Source organism: Lentinus tigrinus (assembly GCF_003813185.1).
Source record: "Lentinus tigrinus ALCF2SS1-7 unplaced genomic scaffold L226scaffold_50, whole genome shotgun sequence".
NCBI classification, from domain to species: Eukaryota; Fungi; Basidiomycota; class Agaricomycetes; order Polyporales; family Polyporaceae; genus Lentinus; species Lentinus tigrinus.
The window spans coordinates 104390-125454 of record NW_027137959.1 but is presented as its reverse complement, the minus strand read 5'-3'; the positions used below and the strand labels follow the sequence as shown (position 1 = coordinate 125454).

The window sequence follows — 21065 nt, the reverse complement described above, 5'->3', positions numbered from 1 at the left end:
CGCCTCCCTGCCGGGTTGAACGGTTGGGACACTGGGGTTGAGCGGAAGGAAAACAGACATACCTAGCTATATGCGCGGGTTCTTCGGTCATGACAACAACAAGAATCGGTCATAGTTATCACGGATAGTCACAAGCAGTCATGGTCGTCGTCGTGGACGTTGTGGAGAAAGCCGAAAAGCTGAGGACGCCCGGGAACTTACTGATGAGCGCCAACTCTTATTGAACTGCGCCGGGACTTGTATACTCAGTACTCAGGCATGTCGAGTATACAGCAAGACAGTAATCCAATTCCTTGAAAGCAGATATAACATGCAGATAGTGCGACGAGGGAGCAAGACAAAACAAGGAAGCGCAGGTGAGATATGGGGAGAATATGTGGAAACCAACTAAGTAGCACGTGTAGATCATCTGGGATACCTCTACTCGTCGTCGTCGTCGTCGTGACCAGTCGCGCGGAAAAGCGCAACGAGGTCATCGATGCCAAGACGCTGGTTCTTGAGCTTGTCACCAGAGAGCGTGGCCGTCGCCATAGCGCGCTTCTTCTCTTGTAGCTGCCGGAACGCCATGTTCAGTAGCTGCATAACGATAGCGATGGGAAGGGACGAGACACACCTCAAGGATACGCTGCTCAACGGTGTCGGGGACGGAGAGCTTGTGGATGTTGACGGTGCGCTTCTGGCCGAAGCGGTGGGCACGGTCGAACGCTTGGTCCTGATGGGATTGTCAGCACGTGCTGGGGAGGGACCAGGAGAGCGGCGAATAGGCATACCTCCAAGGCAGGGTTCCACCAAGGGTCGACGAGGATGACGTTGTTGCAGCAGGTCAGGTTAAGACCAGTGCTGCCGGCTTTGAAGGAGATCAGGATGACCTTCGTCGACTTGCTGTTCGTGATCTTGTCCACGGACTCGTCGCGCTGGACCTTGTTCATCGAACCATCATCTGCACCCATGGATCAGCACTGGAGTCCACAGACCACGCAAACAGCGAGTACTCACAGCGCACGAACTTGATCTTCTCACTGCGCAGGAACGGCTCAATGACATCAAGCATACTCGTGAACTGCGAGAAGATGATGGTCTTCTCGCCCTCCCCGCGCTCCTCGACCTCCCGCAAGATCTTCACAATCATCCGCGTCTTTGACGAGTGCGGCGGCAGGTCCGAGTTCGGGTCCGCCGCTGCGCGGCGCGCGGTCCGGTACACGTCCTCGCAGTCGACGCACACGTCGTCTTTCCACGTGTTGTCCGCTGTCAGCGGCTTCTGGCAAACCTGGCAGGGCTTGCGGGCGATCGCGAGGCCCGCTAGGAGCCCCGCAAGGTCGTCGTCATCGTCGTCATCGTCGTTGCTCTGCTGGCTTGCGCTCTTCGGCTCGACAGCCTCCTCGTCCTTCTTGTAGTCCTTGGAGATCAGAGCAGGGTGGTTGCACGCTGCGAGCACGGTCAAGTTGCGCAAAGATTGAGTGCGTTCCTGAAATGCTCACCTTGTCGAAGACGCAAGAGCAGGACGAGCACGGACGTGTACGCCTTGTTGATGTCGCCTTGCTGCAGCTTCTCAAGGCTAGTCTGGACCTTCTGCTCGACGGAGTTGTAGAACTCGCGCTCGAGATGCTCGAATTCGCACTCCACCACGTTGACAAGACGTGGGGGCAAATCGAGGATGGGCTTCCCGTTGACGATCGTCGTCTTGGTCCGCCGAAGCATGATCGCGCGAAGCACCACCTAGTGACACCGCGATTGATTGCGTACACAGGCTCGTAGTAGGGGTGGGACACGTACCTGCAGGCGCTTCAATGCTCGACCGGGTTTGCCGGCCTTGACTGGCTTCGCGATCTGCGTGTTGAATGTCGACCAGTCGTTCAGGGGGCTGATACGCAAGAACTTGATGAGCGAGAAGATTTCCTCGACGTTGTTTTGCCTGTAGGATGGCATGAGGCGGAGTGGAGGATGGAACAGCGCATATGACACTCACATTGGGGTACCGGTAAGACACCAGCGGTACTTCGCATCCAAGGCGCAACAGGCGATGGCCGCCTTTGTATTCCGGTTCTTGATGTTGTGGGCCTCGTCTACCCGGTCCAGCCGGTGAGAACGTCACGTATAGCAAGGCACGCATGATGAACTCACCCAGGACAACACGCCACCACTTGACTCTGAACAACGCATCCTTCTGCTTGCCACGCTTGGAAGTGGCCTTGAGACGCTTCTGGATGCCGTCAGAGTCGTCATCGTCGCTATCATCCTGTGATTGCTTCTTCTTGCCCTTGCCCTTGGACTCGTCCTTTGCGACAGGGAGAAAAGCCCCATACTCGGAGGTAACAACAGAATATGAGGTGACTACGATATGCGCCCGTTCGAGCTCATATGGATCTGAAGAGGGGGTGCATCAGTACTGATCGAGTCGTGATCGTACTAGAACGTACCCGTAGTGCGGTTGGCCCCATGGTGTTGAACGACACGAAGCCCAGATGTGTACTTCTTGGTCTCAGTCTCCCACTGCGAGACCAAGGAGACTGGACAGACGACACTACGGGTGCATGGTGAGCCGCACAGGACGAGATCGGAACGATCAGTGCACCTACAGCGTAGTCCCTGACCAGCCGGCAGCTTTGTCCTTCTTCGTCGGACGACCTTCAAGGACTCGAGTAAGAGTGGATATCGTCTTACCCAGACTGCGGCACGCATCAGTACTGCCAGCTCATCGACTAGACGGAAGTCGCTCACCCCATATCATCAGCCAAGATCCCGCCGGCTTTCTTGCCCGACTCCCGCTCAGCCATCCACTGCCGACTCTTGACTTGGTGCGGCAGGAGCATGACGCCGTCCCGGAATCCCTCGACCATCGCATCCTCGACCGTATACTCGACGTTGCTGTCGTTGTAGGCGTCGGCGACGAAGTCCTGGAGCGCCTTCTCGGTCTCAGCGTGCGTCATGACACGGTCCTCATAGGGGTCAACATTGGGGCTCCCGATATCGATGCGCTCTTCACCAGGTCGCGATGAGGAAGCTTCTGGCCACGCGCCGGCATAAGGACGCGGGGCACCCAGACGCGGGTAGCTACCGTCCGCCGGACGTGCGATGGGCACAGCTGGCTTCGAAAAGACGGGCTTAGGCTGCGACGGTTGCATGGGGCGCGCGTTGTTTTGGGGCTGAGTGCGGAGGGGTGGTGGCCTGAACGCGAGGTTACCAGTCAGGGAAACCAAGTTGTCATGACTCTGAGTTACGATCGGACGAAACTTACACTATTTCTACTTCGTCCTCGGAGTCAGATATGACGATCGGTGCTCCCGGATCCCGTGGGCGGTGCTTATGAAACTCGGGAGAGGATGCCTCAGTGGATGCGATGCTCTGGAGGGGGTTGTCAGTACCCGAGATAGTGGAAATGAGGAACAGATGCACTTACGATGACCTGGGGACGTTGAGTGGGCTGAGAGTTGGACGGCTTCGGGGCGTTCCGTCCAAGAGGAACTAGGTCTGTGTATAGCCCCGAGTTCTGGGCAAGCTTTCTGCGACTGCAAGAGGACGTGGTCAGAGTTGCTCAGACAGAAAGGCGCAGCAGCGAGGCATGAGAGCTTTAAATATTCGCAAAGCGCGGCATGAACGTGGTCCGTGCAGTGCGAAGCGAGACAGCAATTGCCCCAGTTTTACGTAGACTTGGTTCCGTTTCGAACAGAGAAGCAAGCATCGTCGTTTCCGTTGCATGTTTCATTGCCCGGAACGGACTACTTGTCCTAGTCATTCCACCCAAATTGAGCGAAACTGCTAGCGAGGTATTGACTCGTGCAGTTGTTTGACGACCCGTCACCACAGCCCGCGGGCACAAATTAACGTGTAGCGAATTCCTCGACAATTGCGATCGTATATCTTAGCTCCCGATACCGCAGCACGCGTTGTGGCACTGGCGTCACATCATAGACACACCAAGGCCCTTCTATCCTTGTTGGATACTTGAAATGGTATTACTCACTATTCCTCCATGTCGTAGAATAGCTTGCGTGGTAATTACTTGCTGGCGCGGCGTGGCCAGGAGGTGGTGGTGGTAGGCGGTAAAGATGAACGACGACGCGTTCAACTTTAGACGCCCATTTAACACCGCGTCGCACATCATGTGACCGAGTGCACGCGCACGAATTTGCACCTTGCCGGCAAGAAGACAAAGAACGGGTGGGGACAACGTCTCGAAGTGGTCATTAAGGGGGTACAATCCTCACAATTGGACGAATAATGGCAGGCGATCACGCATAGAGGTACAACTGGTACAACACGTCGTTTGCACACCATTGTTCGTTGAAGCAAAGTCGTGGCAGACGCATTGTATCCCAAGCAGCCAACGTCAATCATGAGTCCTCGTCATCTGAATCATCCTTCGCCAGCCGGCTGAGCACAGAACCGTCGAAAGCGCCTTTGGGCGAGCCTATCAGCACGCAAGCAAGTGGGAGAGCACAGGGATATACTTACGTCCTACAGAAGCGCTATGCCGGCCGCGGTATGCTGCAAGTGGAGACGCCGGAGATCCGGGAACAGAAGAAACTGACGAGAGGAATGACGCGTCGGGAGAGGATGGAGGAATGCTGTAGTTGAGTATGCGAGAAGGGGTGGAGACAGGAGAGGGGGTATATGTCGAGAACGCCTTTTGCCTTTGAGGGCTCGACTGCATGGATGCGACAATCAGATCAATGAGTGATTCGAATAAATAAGGACAGAGTACTCACCGTAGGTGTGAGGCCTTGCAAACGCCACTGACGCGTGGGTGGCGAAAGAGGCGTCTTGGCAGGTTTTGCGGGAGATGGGGGAGGAGGCAGTGGCGCACGCGGATACTGGAGCGCATATGCAGCTTGCAGCAGGTTCGTCACAAAAACACCGAGCAGCAGGAGTTCTGAGTCCATGCAGGTCATTAAGGACGAATGGTGAGACAAGTCTACTCCACGCACCGACAGCACAAAGGTAGTAGTACGGTGCAGTGACCGGTCTCCTCTGCCACACCACATCAAACGCGCGCCACAGCGAGGGTACAGGGAGGAGGTTAGAGAGAATAGCGAGGCCGACAAGGCCTATGGAGTTCGTTCGTAGTCGGGCGACGGCTTCGCTCCGTAGAGGCTTGAACCAGTCGAGAATTGACGTCGAAGTTGGCGCGGGAGCTGCGGATTTTGCTGGTACAGGCATTGTAAAGCAGTAAACAGATGATAGTAGGTGTTCAGTTAGAGGTCAAGCTAGTGTGGTTGTCGACGTTGGGGGGAGGTTCGTCGCGAGGGATGGCGAAGCGAGTTCAAGCGACAAGTCTCAGACGCCCAAACTTTGCCGCGCGTTCATCACGTGGGACGCGCCGCAATCCACACGGGAGGCCTTCCCGGCTTTGTCCTTCACTCTTCTTGACCTCTTCCTCGCTCTACCGAAAGTACTGTTCATAACTCAGCGGCGTTGAGTGCGCGAGTTGACAGTTTGCAACGATTCGAATTAGATGCTATCTACGAACGGACCTCAGCCACAACTAATTGCTGGTGGCATCAGCGCTCAATTCAGTTTCATCTTGGCTAGACACCGCAGTCCCCACCGCCCGTCGGGGCTCACATTATTGCAGCAAGCCCACGACAGACTGCAGCAACATCTCTCGTCTTCCGCTATCTTCGCATGCGTCGGCCAGCGCTAGATCCTCTCTCTAGATTCCGCCACACCCAGTCCCCGGAACGCTGAAGTTCCACAACAGCGCTAGCACGACGAAGTATGCACGCAGTCCCGGACCCACGACACGAACTTTCCCTACCCCGGTGACTTACATCAAGTAATTCACCGAGCAGTTGTCACGGACGGACCATCGCTCGAGAGCATAACCTGCATACACGGCGCGCTATGGTTTACCCATGACATTGACACTAACTTAGTCGACGCACAACGGATTACCCGGAGGAGGCGGTGAGTGCCCATATATGCGACCGCGTCTGCCTTTCGGAACTGATCCTGCGTCCCTTCTTCCCCTTGCTGCTCGTCGATGCTGCGGCCTCTTCCTGTAGTTCTCCTTCCCCGTCATGGTCAAGAAGCATGTGCTCTGCTGAACGTCCCTGGATCGTACCTCACGCACGGCGTCTTGCCTTGGACGCCATCCCTCGACACGTTGCACGACCACTCTGAGCGTTCTGGGGCACCCCCAGGCGACTTCGTGCGGAGGATTGCCCGCTACGTCTTACGTTCTTGTGGCCTGAATTCCCGGCGTTACCATCCCCGGACCCCACGGTCGTCACCCTCCCACCGCCGCCTCGCCTCAACACGTCCGTCTGAAGCAACTGCAGTACTCTGTACGGGTGAGATGGCCCCTTCTCTGGCCCCGCGCGCAGTCTTACGTCCAGCGAGTCAAGCTTCCGGGCCCGCGACGCTCCTGGCCCCGATGCTTTCGCCGTCGTGCTCAAGAACGTCAACGACGACAGCTCCCGCGACAGTTTTCTCACTGCCACCCTCTTCTCTCCCTTCTTTGTACGTCTTCGCTCTCTCCGGTACCGACCATCCCAGCTACGCCGGCCACTCTCCCGGAACCTCGTCCCCCCCAAAGCCCGAGTTGAAGACCCCGTTTAGCGCCGGCCCCCAACGGGAGAAGCGCACCGTGTGTAAGAGACCGCAACGGTCCGTGCCTCGTACGTGTATGCGTCTGTTCGTTCTGCACCCTTGCTGCCCTCGTCTGCCACGCAACGTCTGTGCTGCTGCGCCGTGTTACGACACCGCTGCCCCCGTCCTGCGTTTGGCGTCCGCACGGCTGCAGTCGGGGCTCCAACCCCCGGGACACCGTCGGACGCACGCCAACGTGAGCTCGTCGCAAAGTTCAAACTCTGTTTTCTTCGTGTCTTCCGAATCCTTCCACTTCCATTGCGCAGCAAGCCACCGGCCAGTACATACAACGCCCCGCGGCCTGGCAGCGAACCCGGACGGCTCGTCCCGACTCGGACTCGGACTCGGACTCTTGCGGCCGGCTCCCAGCTCCCGTCGGCGGTCGCCAGTTGCCAGTGAGCTCTTTCCATTGCCAAATTCTTTTGCGCCTTCCTTTCTCTGTTGATGTTGAGGTTCCGGCTACGATCGCTCGGTGCCTTTTCCCGCTATGTACATATTGATGAACCACCACGTCGGCCCGTCGCTTGCGGCTGGGCCCCCCTCCTTTGCGATGTGCGCAGAATTCGTCCTGAATCCGAGTCATCCATGACGAGATACCAGTACTCAGAGAACCCCCCAGATACATCCATCATACGACACCACAAATTTTTCGGTGCGCGTCGTCCAGTGTCCACTGCCTCGAACTTTGTTTTCACTTCGAGTCGTGCCCAGAGCGCTCCGTCCCGTTCCTCCTCCCTCCCTAACAGAAAAAAAAACTTGAGCAGCGGTCAGACACGGCCGCAAGCCCAAGAGAAGGCGTCATGCTCACGGCACCCTTTCGGGTGCGCGATGCAACCGCTACGTAAGTCGCCCGTACGTGGGCTTCGGTGCTGCTCGAAAGCAGACGACCCACGAGCGCCTCTGTTCTCTGTTCCCGTCGTCGCCCCGTGAGCCGTCAATGCCCGGGTAAAAAAATTTTGCTCCTAAAGCACTGTGGTCTGTCGGGTGTCATGGACGTGTCATCGCAAAGTTACCGATACGGCGGGGGCTGAGGGGGGCCGGCTTAGGACACGGAAATGGGACGGGATGGGCGGGCGCCGCCGGCTTGTCTATATGCGGATATTGTCCGAGGACGCGACCCGCCCGCGTTGACGCCATATATATGATCTTCAGCAAGCGAGGGAGGGTGCGTGACTTGTCACTTGGGTGGGCGAGTCTTGGAGACCATGGCGGCCTGGTGATTCTGGAATATAACGTACTGTCAGGGGCAGGGATCGTTGGACCTGTCCCAATACAGTCGTCCGAGCTTACTTGGCCCGGTGCGTTACCCTCCGTGGACGAGCCGCAGCGTGCACGGTGCTGATGGTCACGGTTTGGTGAGTAAACAGGCAGAGTCTCGAGTCTTGACATTCGAAACGTTAACGCGGTGCGCACCAACACGCATCAATGCTGGCACATCACCACCCGTCACTCGTCGCCAGTCGCCAGTCGCCAGTCACTGAAGTCCGAGACTAGCCACCACTTACTAGCACGCCGCTCAACAGATGTCAGACCCCGTGGACGCGGCGGGTGCCTTCTAGTCTTCTAGCCGCCTCGCGTTGACAGATTTCATCTGTATCAAACGACGAGCCTCTGCCAGAAGACAGCAAGCGCAGCAGCCATGCGTGCGGTCGCCGGCTGCCCCACTGTGTCGTACTTACCGTTGCACACTAAGGCAAGCGGTCAGACAGCTGAGAGGGTTCCCTGAGCTTGGCCGAGGAGTCTGACCAGTGACCAGTGACCAGTGACCACAACCCTCGCGCGACGCGTGCTGCGTGCGCGTACATCGGACAGCCGCAGTCCCCGCTGCTTCCCAGCTCCCAGCTCCCATCGAACCGGACTGCGGCATTGCCCAATGCCAGTGCATGAACTCGACGTCGAACACCACCGCAGCTGGAAGCGTCCGGGTCGGGCGAAGTCTCGAAGAAGAAGGGGACTGGGCGCAGTCACCAGTGCGCACTGGGGTCCTCGGACATTGTTCTTGTGGTGTGGTTTATGAAGCAATACACTCTATATATTGGGCCTGTCTAACTCCGAGCTCCTCCCGACTGCGCGCCTGGGCTGTGCAGCTAGCTGTGCACTCAAGTTTTCTTTCATGAAAACTCTCTCCCCAACACCAACACCGCGCTGCGGAGGATTAGGATTTGCGAAATGACGGGCGAATGAGCGTATTGTACTGCCCCGTTGCAAGAAAATAATTCTCTGCGTTGGGGCCGCCCCCGAGTCGGAGATGAACTGACGAAGTCACGAAGTAGATCCGGAAGTCAAATTCTTACTGAATTAGGAGCTCGAATTGGGCAGCACGCGCGTCGCCGCGAAGAAGCTCTTGAACGCCACGAGGGCCCCGGACGCGGGCGGTGCCAATTGATCATGAACGGATCCTGCGCAGTGCGTGCGCACTGCATTAATCTGCATCGGCGTTGCCCGGCCCCAGCTACTGTATAGAGTCAGACAGCTTGCATGATGGGGGGAGATGCCGCCTCGCATCTGCTTCGATTCCCTGTCGCTGTCGCGGCTGTGAAGTCTATACGTACCAGGATGCGATCAAGCACTATTGCGCCCGCCTTGACTCACACTGGTAGCGGGCTCAGCCTCGAATCGACTCTATAGCGCTAGCGATGCGCAACAGTCAAGGTACTCGACGGACGACTGTAATAGGGCGCGACGGTGCGATGGGAGTCCCTGGGGACCCAGGGGCCGGCCGCGCAAGCCCCAATTGAGACGTCGGAGGCACCGAACGGCCGACGCTAGCCACTTACATACTCTCGTCTCAAGTCGTCGGTAAGAGCTTCGTATATTGTGACTAAGCGTGACCTGCCAGTGATGCGCATTGCAGCTCGGGAATCGGGATGACATAACGTCGCCTATGACTTGGTGCTGCGGGCGGATTCGGGCCAGCAATCATTCAAGTACTCAGTACATCCCCCCCGAGTCCAGAATAAGCACTCACAGCTGCAGGCCGCCGCGAGACATTGCGGGGGCACCCGCACCCGCACCCCCGAGACCGAATGCGCGTCATACACAACGTCAACGCACGGCGCTGACCACGTCCGCGTCGGGACTCGGGTGTTCGAGTGCCCGCTGGGCCGCCGCCCGTGCGCCTGTGCGTTCGCGCTCGCGATGGACGCGCACCTGCAATGATACCAGATCGGGGGCGGGCGCGCCATCGATCACACACACACACAGAGCGAACACGAACCGCAGCGCGCTCCGCGCCTTCCATGGAACGGCCGTCGGTAACGCGTAACGGTTGGGGCCACGTTCGAATCTCGGCGTGGGCACTTACTCGGCAGTGGCCCTGGGACACTGGACATTCGGCAAACGCGCCATCGCGAATCGAGAATCAAGATCAGTGGTTTTCGCAAGGCACCGCCAGCGCGTCGGCCGCTTCCGCACGCGTACGCGCACGCGTATCTGTGCCAGTCTGTCATCTGTCATCTGAGCCGCGAGCGTGCATGGGCGCGAGTCGCGACACGGCGTCCCGCGGATCGCTCGACGCCGGGTGGGTGCCATTCGTCCATCGTCCATGCTGACTGCTCCAGGCTCCAGGCTCCAGAGGTCGCGTATTGCGGAGGTGGGAGCGCACGCACATGAGGCTCGCGCGACGCTCACCCGTGCTCCACCTGGAATGAAGTTCACAAGTTGCACGGCACGGTTCGACGTGGAACTTGGAAGACTTCACTGATCAGGGGAGCTCCCCGGTCCCCGGTCCCCCATTCTTCCCGCGGCACGAACAATCTTGTCTGGAGACTGGAGTGACCACTGACAACCTGGGGCGGCGGGCCGGACCTGTCAGATCGTTCATCTGCATCAGTATGAGATGCGTGCAACTCAGCGGTGATGCGCCCCGCCCCCGTCTTGCAAGTTGCAACAGGGCGGGTGACCCTGAGGCTAAGCGTCCGACGTCGGCTGCGTCTTGCGTCTTGCGCGTGGGACCTGCGACCTGCGACCTGCGCAGTGCGGGCTGCGATGAACAGGGCTGGGAGCTTCTGACTTCAAGCTTGATCGCTATAGCACCGGGGCACTTTGTCACCAAGGTCCAAGACCGTGCCGGCAGAGCACTTGCGGTCCGGGTCTCGATGCTCGATGCTTGATGGAGTCTGGACGGTGGACGGCGGACGGTGGGGGCGCTCACCCAGTGCAGGCTGACGACTGTCGTCGCGACTCTACTCGTCGCGACTCGCGACTCGCGAGCCTCGAATTTCGTGGGTGCCGTAAAACGGAAAACGGCTGGCTTGCGGGAAGACGTGCGCCCATGTGCGCCCATGCGTGCATCTGCATGTGTCGCCATCGCCACCGTCGCGGGCGCCGTGCGGCGTCAGGCGTGCTTCGAGAGCGAAGAAGCAGCTGCAGGCCTGTTGTCGATTGTCGATTGTCAATTGTCGTTGTCGATCGAGCGTTCGGCGTTCGGTGGCCACGTGTTGATGCTTCCAAGTTGGGTCGTTTTCCATACTGTATTCCATAAGAGTTCTCTAGCTGCGCTCGTCGATCGCGCTAGCTGACAAGCCGTTGTGAAGTTTTGCATGCGTTGGGGTGGCGAGGGGACGCTAGCTGAGCAAGACAATGACATCGTGAAGTTTTGCATGCATGTACGCGCATTGCGTGGAATGAATGGGGGCGGGGACCTGGTTGGGGAGGGGGGAAGGGCCCGGGGTCGGTGCTAAGAGTGCGCCGTCTGACCAACGTCGCGAGCTATCGGAGGGCCGCCAAGAGAATGCTCGCAGCTAACTAGTAACTAGTCGCAGAGTCTTACCAAGTGCGCACTGCGCAGCGGCGTCGAACTCTAGACTCCTGCCAGCTGGCTTCTTGAGACGATTTTGATTTGCATATCTGGCCATGGCGATCAGGAGGAGTCAGGCCTCAGAACGAGCGTGTCAGCGATCATGGTCGCTGTGTCAGTGTTGTATGTCGACGGGGGTTTATCAGATTGGTATCTCGTAACGTAACAGCTCGTAACTGAATGACGATTACATACATACCCTGGTCGGCCCCCCTGATACCAGAATCCAGATCGTGCCTCAGCGTACACGGCGAGCATATTACGGCCGACGACATGGACATCTACATAGAAGAATGCTTGCAGCCCGCCACGTCTTCGAGGATCTCTCTCTTCGGTCAACGAGGGCCGTCACGGTCCAGGTAGGCACGCACCCCGAGGAGGAGACGTCAAGGGCGGACATAGGACCCCGAAATCGCCTGCTCGTCGCTCGAGCTGCGGCTGGGAGGCTGTGCCGACAGGAGTCCCTGCACCGTCTTAGTCTTAGTCCAAGGGTCGGGACGCCATATCGGGGGATCTTGCCGAAAGAAGAAACGTAACGCCCGAGAAGCACGCATCGGAGGGCCCCCCCACGGTCATCCGGGGGCAAAAGGTGCGGTGTGGGGAGGGATGCGGAAGATTTGGTGTGGCTAGGTGGATCTCGCCAGATGGATCCATGGAGCCAGATGCGAGGGTACTGTACTGTATGGCGGCCGAACCCGCGGATTGCTGTACGCGTACTTATTACACGCCAGCTATTGGGTATCGTTAATTATGCGTATGGTGCGCAGCGATGATTTTGGGTACATGTACTGCAGCTGGGCGCACAGACTGAGAGAGAACGAGGGTTGCTGTTGGAGGGCAGACACGTCGGTGGCGCCGCACGCGAAACAGTGGTGCGCAGCAAGGAGAGAGGGACCGGACCGACCTTCCTCGTCGGTGGGCGCCCAGGAGACCAGGGCAGGGGCGGGCGGAGGCTAGTGGGCCCGCCGTGGTCGTCACGTATGCGCTCAGTCAGCGTGCCGGCGGCAGGAACCAAATATGGGAGGTTCGGTGCGCCCGTCGGGACTCGTCACTGGGGATGGGGCGTCGCGTCGGCCGAGGGCGAGGGGAGCGGAAGGGGCACGACTGACGAGCGTTAGTGCGGGTTTCAAGGAGAGCGTGCCATGCGTTGGCTGAGGCTCTGGCTGCATTTTCTGATTCAACGAGCGAACGGCGATTATCGCGCGCGGGATCTTGGGCGACTTGGACGGAGGGACCTGGGCGGCCGCGAGATTTGGGGCTATCTCAAGACTACAGGACTTACTACTGGCAGTGCTTAGCTAACAGCATCATGAATGACATGCTATGACATCTGGTGCTGCTTCTGGTGCGATGCGAGTCCAAAGGGCGCAAGGGGAAGGCTTACTTTGCGCGGTCCGGGTGGGCCCGAGCGTGGGGTGTCGCGGGAGAAACGGTGCTGTGTTGAAGATGGTCAGGCTCCGGTCGGGGAAGAGGCCCCAGGATGGAGTGGGCTGCGGGAAGTTTGCGCGGACACGTATGCGCGCAAATTTATGGAAGGGCCATGGGGCGCAGCTGGGGAGGGGTCAGAGGGGCGTACTGCCCAGTGCAAACGAAGTGCCGGGGGAATGGAGAGAGCGAGAAAGAAGGAGGTCGGGCATGAGAAGAAAGAGCCAAAGGGAGGTGTTCACGTGAGGGTAAGATTGCTGAGAGTAAGCGAGGAGCTTGGAGAAGGACGATAGCCTGCACTGGCCATGGCGGACTCTCGCTCGAACGCTGCTGGACCCTCCCTCTTCTGCCCCCAGGGGCGAGCCACTGCCAGTGCAGGACGCACACTTACTTGGACGACGCCCATAAGCGCCTACGGAGCCGGGCAGCTGAGAGCCGGGGCGCGCGAGATCTGCGATCGCGATTGCGGAACCGAGGGTCGCAGGGCAGGGAGCTGTGACGACTGCCTTGCCTGTTCGCAGTGGCGGGCAGCGGTGGACGACGTCGGAGGTGGTCTCGGACTCGGAACGTGGTGAGTGCGTGCCGCCGAGTCGGTCGAGTGCCGGACCAGACCCCCGGGGTCCGTAAAATTTCCTGCGCGCCGCCTTTGTCTGCCAACGCGGAATTGGGCTTCAGAGAGCAGGTTCCTTTTCTGTCGGGTGAGTCTCCGAGTCCTCGATCTTCCGCTGCCCACCCAATCTGACCAAGCTTCCTCACCTGACGCCCGCCATACATCTCTTTGCCCCGCCCCTCCCTGCCTCGCCCGCTCTCTTTCTTCTTCCTCGCCGCCGCCTCTACCGTACCTGCCCCCGCATAATACTTACACCCATCGCTACCGCTACGCCCCCCTCCCCGCATAATGACCTATTCGCCCACCCACGGCTCATACTCCAACTATCCCATCCGCTATGCCTTCTCCAGCCAGCATCCTCAGCAGCAACATACGCCCCAGTCACAGCAGGCCCATTCATCCCAGCACTCCTCCCAGCATCCCCCGACACACTACCCGAAACCGTCCTATCCACATCTCCACCATTCCCAGATCCCCATCAAGGTCGAGGAGTCCGCAGACCTCCCCCCCGTCTCCTCACTCACCTCCTACGACCATCATCACGTAAAATCATCATCCTCCTCCCAACTCCCTCTCTTCCGCTTTGGCGCGGACTTCTCCCAGAGCGCGTCCCCCTCGACACCATCCACCCCCTTCACCTTCATGTCCCACCAAAGCTGGCCCTCCTCCTCCTCCGCCTCCACCTCCTACGCCCACTCCCACCAGCCATACGGCGCCGTCGACCGCTACCCCATCCCGTCCCCGGTCTCCCCGGTGAACGGCCAGGGCCACCAGCACGCGCTCACCCTCGCGGACGAGTACGAGGATGAGGCTGGCGACGAGCTTGGCGACCTCCCCACCACCGGAATCGGCGGCATCGGCCTCGCGTCCTACCCCGCCAACGGAGGCGGCAAGGGCAGCAGCGCCACCGAGAAGCAGATCCGCAGAAGGAGCAGCAAGGCCTGCGACCAGTGCCGCAAGAGCAAGTGCAAGTGCGAGCGGAGCAGCCCCCAAGAACCCTGTCGGAACTGTGTCATGTTGGGAACCCGTGAGTCTCCTTCTCCTGTTCTTCTTTCTCTTTGTCCTTCTGGTCCGCGTGCGCGTCTCCCCGTACTCGGCTCGGCGCCCGCCCTGGACGTAGCGCGTAACTGGACGTGAACGGACCCTGCCTACCGTGCATGCGGCCCTGCAGCTGCGCACGCCCCTGGTCTCCATTCCTTCTTGCCTTGTCGCGCTGTCTCGCCTACTGACCGCCATGTGCTGCAGAATGCACTTTCCTCGGCCCATCACGTAAACGCGGACCGCCCAAAGGCTACATCGACGCCATTGAGGCCCGCCTCCACCAGACAGAAGCTCTCATCGGCATTCTCCTCAGCAGCAAGGACAGTCGCGCCAAGGGTGTATTGGAGGACCTTGCAGAGGTGAGTCGCGTTTTCTCTCCCTTTGTCCGTGGTGGGTATGGTGCCTGGCGCGAATGGAAGCAAGGTAGGTCCCACGGGACGCGTTATGACGCGTCTGAACAGCCATACTCGCCCCAGACGCGTCACCGTACGCTCTCCGAGTCCCGTACCACTCTTGGACGCGTATATATGCGCAAAGCGCCCGCATACAGCGAGCGAAACGTGCCCATCCGGCGCATACACCCACCAAGATCAATACCTGTGACACTCCGGGTCATGCAGAGTTTGCTCACGGCGCCATTCTTAGGACCCGCTCGCCAAGGAGATCATCAACCGTGTGGACAACTCGCCATATGGATACAAAGGGCGCAGCCGCGGAGCAGAGGCCCCCACGAGCCGCGCGAGAGCGCCTCAAGACCCGCGCGAGGGCGACAGCAACGTCGTGCACGCGACTCAGTAAGTGTTTCACTGTTACTCCGTATCCCCCCTCTCGATCCGCACATAATCGGACACTCACACACCTCCGAAACAGCCCGTCGAACGAGTGGCAGGACCAGGTGATCAAGCGGCTGAACTCGGCGGCGGCCCACCGCGATACGCTGCTCCCGGATGACCAGGTCGCGTCGCGCACGGTCGACGACGCGGAAGACGAGCACGAGCACGAGCACGGGTCGCGGCCGTCGACGATGTCGCAGAACGCGAGTGCATCGTCGAGCCGCGGCAAGAACGACGGTACGGGCGAGTCGAGACGGCAGCGCAGACGGCTGGACGAGCCGCTCGAGCTGGCCGACCTTGCGCACCCGTCGCCGTCGTCGACGTATTCCCGGTCGCCCCGGAGGAGGCAGGAGGACGAGAGCATGGAGGATAGCACGGAGAGCGGCGAGGATGAGATTGCGGTCGCGGTGGGCCAGTTGAGCATCAACGAGGACGAGCAGGTGCGGTACCATGGGAAGATGAGTGGCTTACACTTGCTGGGGGTGAAGGAGAGGCGGGACGGGCGGGGCGAAGGCGGTCTCTGGTGCGTCTTCTTCCGTTTTTATTTATTTTGCGTTTATCTGGCGGTGCTGAATGTGTTTACGCGCATATAGGCGGTTCCCCAAGGCGCGGGTATGGCCCCCGCTCCCGCCTGCTGTCCGGAACAGCCAGCGACGCCAGTCTGAAGAGTTTGTCCCTCGGCTGCCGGACATCAACACCCAGGAGCTTCTCCTGGAGCTCTACTTCACGTACGTGCACCCGGTGCTTCCCATCGTACACAAGCCCACTTTCATGGACGACTGGCACAAGGGGTGAGTGCATCATGGTCGAATTCTTTGTACGGATTGGCTCAACGGGCTGTCCCTGGTAACAGCAACCTCGGCACGGACTCGCCATACTCTGGAGAGTCCGGCTACTCCGACGCCGCCTCGCCCATCTCCTCCCCCTCCCACCTCGGCCCCCGCCGCCGGCGGGTGCCCACGCTCCTCCTGCTCGCCATGTTCTCCCTCGCCGCGCGCTACTCGTCCAGCACGGCAGACGTGCCCCCGCCCCCGCCGGAAGACGGCACGATGTGGAGCGCGGGCGACGAGTACATGGAGGACGCCAAGGTGATCCTGGACCGCACGTACGCGCAGAGCCGGCCGAGCACGTGCCAGGCGCTGCTGCTGCTCGGGTACCGCGAGATCGGGATCGGGGCGATGGCGCAGGCGTGGCTGTACGTCGGGATGGCGGTGCGCATGGCGCAGGACCTCGGGCTGCACAAGGGCGCGGAGAAGTGGACCGCGGCGTCGGGCGGGCGCACGCTGTTCTCGCGCGCGGAGCTCCAGGAGAGGAGGCGCGTGTGGTATGGGTGCGTGGTGATGGACAAGTATGTGTGCACGTATATTGGAAGGCCGGTCGCGATTTGTGAGCGCGACTTTGATACGGAGCTGCCCGGGGCGGAGCAGGCGGAGGAGGAGGAGGTGTGGGTGCCGCATGGGGCGCCGTGCGTGGATGAGAGCGAGGCGGCGTTGCCGGAGGTGGCGCCTGTGCCCGGGAGGGTGCTTTCGTGCTTCAACGCGTCGGCGAAGCTTTGTGAGTCGTCCTTGCAACTTTTCCCCTTTCTCGGCGACTTGACGGCTTGTATGCTGACGAGACAATGCACGTCCAGCGATCGTCATCAGCGAGATCTGCCAGGCGATATACTCGATCAAGCCCGCGACGAACCGCCCCGCCGAGCTTGCGCGGCTCGACAGCCAGCTCACAAAGTGGCTGCTCGAGCTGCCGGAGCACCTGCGTTACGACCCTGCGTCGCCCAAGAACCCCCCACCCCCACCCCATATCTTGACGCTCCATATGCAGTACTGGTGCACTGTGCTTCTTCTGCACCGTCCGTTGTGAGTGCCGTTCCTATTTCTGAATTGAATTGTTCGTTGGGGTTCTGAGCGCTGATCATCGCTGTTGCGGCAGTATCCGTCACATCCCGGACTCGACGAAGCTGTGAGTTTGCCGTCCTATTTCCCTTGTTCTACTTGTTGGCAGTCCAGGGGGAATTTTTGAGCAGACTGACTGATGATCCGCGTTCGTGCAGGCTATCGCCGAGTGCGTCTTCTGCGAAGGACGCGGAGATCCGTGCCAATTCACGGCAGCACTACGACATGTGCGTGCAGGCTGCGAACCACATCACGTCTATCGGTGCGTCCTTTGCCCCGGAGTTGGCTGTATGCGTATTTGGCTGACGACTCGGCTTGGGTTTTTTTTTGGCTTCCGCAGTGTCCGTGTATGGCGAGCACTTCTCCATCAACCGCGCGTCGGTGTTTTTGTGCTACTACGTGTTCACCGCCGCCATCATGCACGTCGCGAGCCGTAAGTTCCCTCCCTCCTCTTTGAACGAAACGATCAGATGATGGTGGCTCACATGCGCTCTTCTTCTTTGCTTCGGTTCCGCGGTTCCCCGCAACAGTCCGCACGTACTCGGACGACCCGCAAGCACACCGGGGCCTCGAGAAGACGATGGACGTCCTGAAGCGCATGAGCGTCGTCTGGCCCAGCGCCTGGCGCGCCCTGGAGCTCCTCACGGGCGCGAAGGCCCAGCTGGAGCGGCCGCCGTCGGAGCTCCCAGCCCACGCCAACGCCAACGCCAACAACGCCAACGCCATGCGCAGCAGCAGCACTCTGGCCCTGTCCGAGCCCAGGCACAAGCGCGCAGCAGAGGAGGACCCCGCGGACCATGAAGACCTGGACGCGGACGTGGACCTGGACGTCGAGGACGTGACGGTCACGGACCGGGCCCAGCGCATGCTCGTGCAGGATTCGTCGTCGTCGTCGTCGTCTGTCCATGCGGCTGTCTACCGCCAGCAACAACAGCAACAGCAACAGCCGCCGCCACATCAACAGCAGCAGCAGGGCTACCCAGTCGTCCCAAGCCACGGCCAGGCGCAGGCGCAGGCACAGGCGAGCCCGACGCCAAGTCACGCGGCGTACGCGATGAGCATGGACGCGATGAGCCAGGGCAGCTCGTCCTCGGGGTACCTCCCCCCGCCGCCGAACTACGACCGCTGGCCGACGGCGGCGGACTCGGCGCTCTCGAGCTACGGCGGCGGGAGCCTGTCGACGTCGGTGCTCCCGCAGCAGTACAGCACGGGGCTCGTCGACGAGCGCATGGGCTCGTTGGGGCGCGGGGCGGAGCGCGGCCACGGGCATGGACATGGACAGGGACATGGGCAGGGACACGGGCAGGGACAGGGGCACGGGCACGGGCAGGGACAGAGCCAGCGGTATCCCGCGTTCTGGAACGACTATTCGTCGTTGGGACAGATGGAGACGACGTATGGCGTGCCGGTTATGGGCGAGATGGGCGGGGCGGGGCATGCGCCGGGGGATCATCACCACCAGGCGCATGGGCACCCCGGGAGTATGTATGTCTCGGACCAGTATTCAATGTTTGGTGAGTCTTCGTCGTGCTTTGTGCTGAGGTTATCGGTCGGTCGCTGACGTGTTACTTTATGTGACAGGAAACATGCCGCCGTCGAGCCAGTAGTGGGGTTGGCGGTGAGGATGTAATGTGTGCCATCTTGAATACCTACCTACCTACCGACCTCTCTCTGGTCGCGTGTGGGCCGTTCGCGTGCGGTCTTTTGGACCTTGGACACCTTGGACACGGCTTTCGCTCGCTCGCTCGCTCTTGGCTTTACCGCTCTTGTCTCTTGCCTCCCCTCGCGCTCGCGATGGCTTTATTTCGTATTCGTAATCACTAGGCTCTTCGCGGCCCTCCAATCCCCCGTCGACTTTTTCTTGTCTTTTGTCTTATCCTCTATCTAGTCTTCCGTCCTCTTTTTTTTGGTCCGACGTTACCACGTTTACTGCCTACGCCCGTCTTCGTGCGAAAAGTCTCTCGTAGTCTGTCTCCTCCTTGTTCCTGTGTCATAGCTGTCGTTGCTGCAACGTTGTTGTATCCTGTAGCTCGCCGTACTCGTACATACATCATCATCATACGCTCCTCTCTCCTCTCTCCTCTATCTTCTCCTCTCTTCTCCTCTCCTCTCCTTTCCTCATCTCTCCTCGTCTCTGACGCCACTGACCCAGCAATGTTCCTCTTTATCCGCACTATCCGCACCATGCATCGAGATAGAACAGACGAACGAAACGAAGGCCCCCCTCCCGCCCGCCCCCGCGGCATACCAACACCCAAATGTACAGTAATACACAAACAAAGTACGCAGATAGGCACACAATGTAATCTCCGTTTGCGCGCAGAGAGAGAGAGAGAGAGAGAAAGCCATCGCGATGCGATGAAACACTGGCCAGTGGGGCTGGTTGGACCTTGGAACCCTGTAACCTACTGTACAAAACGGGAGCACAAGCGCACAGCTATATGAAACCACCCAAGCGTGATACTGGGCCGCTGCGCCTACGAGTGACAGCGTCTTCCCGCACAGCGCTCCGAACGAGGATCACAATCTGACCATATCTCGCCAACTAACCACGCCCGCGTCCCAGGAATGGCCGCCAGCACCTCCCAGCGGCATCTACTTACATATGGTGCCCACCCGGGTCCCGCGTCCATCACACGCATGCAATCTTCCAATCGTCCTGCCACAATCTGGCGGCGGCAGACTCCTGTTCGTTGCGTATCAGCGCGGCTGTGCCGTGGGCTCCCCTTCCTGCCCCTTCCTGCCCCTTCGCGGACGCTGGCCGCGGCCGCGGGGGGGGACGCGTCACGCGTGAACGGATGTCCCGACCGCCGACCGCCGACCGCCTGCTCCCACCCACATGCCCCCCTTATCCCGTGTTACCGTGAACCGTGTGCCGCTTTAGCATTGGACGAGTGGCGTTTACCGCCCGAATGGAATCAGAATCAGATGCCCTGACGATGCGGAAGGAGCTTGCCAGGCTGCAAATGTGTGTATGCCATGCCGTGGCTGGAGATGGATGTGCGTCCCCGGGCGGGCGGATCCCTCGCCTCCTGCGTGCTCACACAGGATCATACAAGTGCACAGCCTTTTTGGGCCTTGGTGAGACCCTCCCGTGGTGTGTGGTACGTCCCCATGGGCTACGGGTGCCTCAGTTCCTATCTGGGAGAAGACAGACGACGACGAGAGCGCTCGGGATCCGGGAGTATTTGCGAGGAAGACGCGCAGGCCCGAGGAGACCGGATGCTGAGGCAAACGGCGCAGGCCGCGCGTGCGGTCCGTGGTGCTGCAGAAGGCGAAGATCGTCGACTAGAAGACCTTGCAGTGCAGGGGTGGAGGGAAGACCGCCATGGACGCGTATCGCTCGCCGCATATAGGCCGTCGTGACCATGAAATTTTGGTGGTTCGTGCGCATCTGTCAGTCCGCCGCAGACATTGACGCCGGCGGTGGAAGGGCGGGAGGATCATCATCATCATCATCCGTCTATTGGAAACCCCTCACTCGGCAAACGTGCATCGCGCTGCGCTGATCTCCAGTAATTGTGCCCGCGAGCCGAACCGAGGAGCGGACGCTGTGATGAGAAGCTTTTAGACTCTTTGAGACCGTGCTTTGTGCGCGTACTGAGATTGTGGCCGGGCATCTTGTTGCCTGGACGGCAGGATGGGAACGCAAGTGCACAGCGTCGGGACGTGCTCGGAGCCAAGTACAGGCACCCGGGGGTCGCAAGGCAAGGATCGTGGCGCATAAACCCCTCAATGCACCCGCGACAGACGGCGACGCGTTCCCGGCACCATCCTCGCTAGCGGTACCGCTCGCGCACAAGACAGTACGGCCGCCGGGGTCCTTGTAAGTGCTACAACCCGAGCATCCCGACAGATGGGAGTGGCATGCGTCCCTG

The 21065-nt window shown here is 60.0% G+C and overlaps 6 protein-coding genes across 6 annotated transcripts; 2 read left to right on the top strand and 4 right to left on the bottom strand.

Moving 5' to 3' along the window:
- Positions 1-420: 420 nt before the first annotated feature.
- L226DRAFT_472133 (uncharacterized protein) lies at positions 421-2927 on the bottom strand (the record flags this gene model as incomplete). The annotated part of the gene is made up of 11 exons (XM_067676441.1): positions 421-552; positions 614-712; positions 771-940; positions 997-1425; positions 1479-1716; positions 1774-1912; positions 1967-2063; positions 2122-2364; positions 2418-2521; positions 2577-2666; positions 2719-2927. 11 exons carry the CDS (start codon positions 2925-2927, stop codon positions 421-423), a joined length of 1950 nt encoding a protein of 649 aa, XP_067529758.1.
- Positions 2928-4134: 1207 nt separating this feature from the next.
- L226DRAFT_540030 (uncharacterized protein) lies at positions 4135-5246 on the bottom strand. The gene is made up of 4 exons (XM_067681795.1): positions 4926-5246; positions 4707-4870; positions 4453-4645; positions 4135-4396 (listed from the first exon to the last, which is right to left on the bottom strand). The coding sequence occupies exons 1-4, from the start codon at positions 5155-5157 to the stop codon at positions 4332-4334; spliced, it is 654 nt and encodes a 217-aa protein (XP_067529757.1). The 5' UTR covers positions 5158-5246; the 3' UTR covers positions 4135-4331.
- Positions 5247-6283: 1037 nt separating this feature from the next.
- On the top strand, positions 6284-7099 carry L226DRAFT_540029 (uncharacterized protein). Its single transcript, XM_067681794.1, has one exon. It carries the CDS (start codon positions 6296-6298, stop codon positions 7031-7033), a length of 738 nt encoding a protein of 245 aa, XP_067529756.1. The 5' UTR covers positions 6284-6295; the 3' UTR covers positions 7034-7099.
- A 3116-nt stretch (positions 7100-10215) lies between these two features.
- L226DRAFT_304542 (uncharacterized protein) lies at positions 10216-11152 on the bottom strand. Its single transcript, XM_067673731.1, has one exon. It carries the CDS (start codon positions 10895-10897, stop codon positions 10292-10294), a length of 606 nt encoding a protein of 201 aa, XP_067529755.1. The 5' UTR covers positions 10898-11152; the 3' UTR covers positions 10216-10291.
- A 2911-nt stretch (positions 11153-14063) lies between these two features.
- On the top strand, positions 14064-18794 carry L226DRAFT_548253 (uncharacterized protein; the record flags this gene model as incomplete). The annotated part of the gene is made up of 12 exons (XM_067682574.1): positions 14064-14448; positions 14667-14821; positions 15108-15256; positions 15333-15818; positions 15889-16086; positions 16149-16849; positions 16926-17151; positions 17225-17254; positions 17346-17449; positions 17528-17620; positions 17718-18701; positions 18769-18794. 12 exons carry the CDS (start codon positions 14064-14066, stop codon positions 18792-18794), a joined length of 3537 nt encoding a protein of 1178 aa, XP_067529754.1.
- A 1798-nt stretch (positions 18795-20592) lies between these two features.
- On the bottom strand, positions 20593-21019 carry L226DRAFT_304510 (uncharacterized protein). The gene has a single exon (XM_067673730.1). The coding sequence runs from the start codon at positions 20910-20912 to the stop codon at positions 20643-20645; it is 270 nt and encodes an 89-aa protein (XP_067529753.1). The 5' UTR covers positions 20913-21019; the 3' UTR covers positions 20593-20642.
- Between the last annotated feature and the right edge of the window lie 46 nt (positions 21020-21065).

What these genes read in the sequence shown, in the direction of transcription:
- L226DRAFT_540030 (XM_067681795.1), bottom strand. Translation starts at nt 5,157, where the DNA reads ATGCCTGTACCAGCAAAATCCGCAGCTCCCGCGCCAACTTCGACGTCA. An exon ending in TGCAAGGCCTCACACCTACG is followed by an intron (nt 4,646 to 4,706) that starts GTGAGTACTCTG and finishes GCATCCATGCAG; the next exon opens with TCGAGCCCTCAAAGGCAAAA. An exon ending in GCATAGCGCTTCTGTAGGAC is followed by an intron (nt 4,397 to 4,452) that starts GTAAGTATATCC and finishes GCTCGCCCAAAG; the next exon opens with GCGCTTTCGACGGTTCTGTG.
- L226DRAFT_540029 (XM_067681794.1), top strand. Translation starts at nt 6,296, where the DNA reads ATGGCCCCTTCTCTGGCCCCGCGCGCAGTCTTACGTCCAGCGAGTCAA.
- L226DRAFT_304542 (XM_067673731.1), bottom strand. Translation starts at nt 10,897, where the DNA reads ATGGCGACACATGCAGATGCACGCATGGGCGCACATGGGCGCACGTCT.
- L226DRAFT_304510 (XM_067673730.1), bottom strand. Translation starts at nt 20,912, where the DNA reads ATGCGCCACGATCCTTGCCTTGCGACCCCCGGGTGCCTGTACTTGGCT.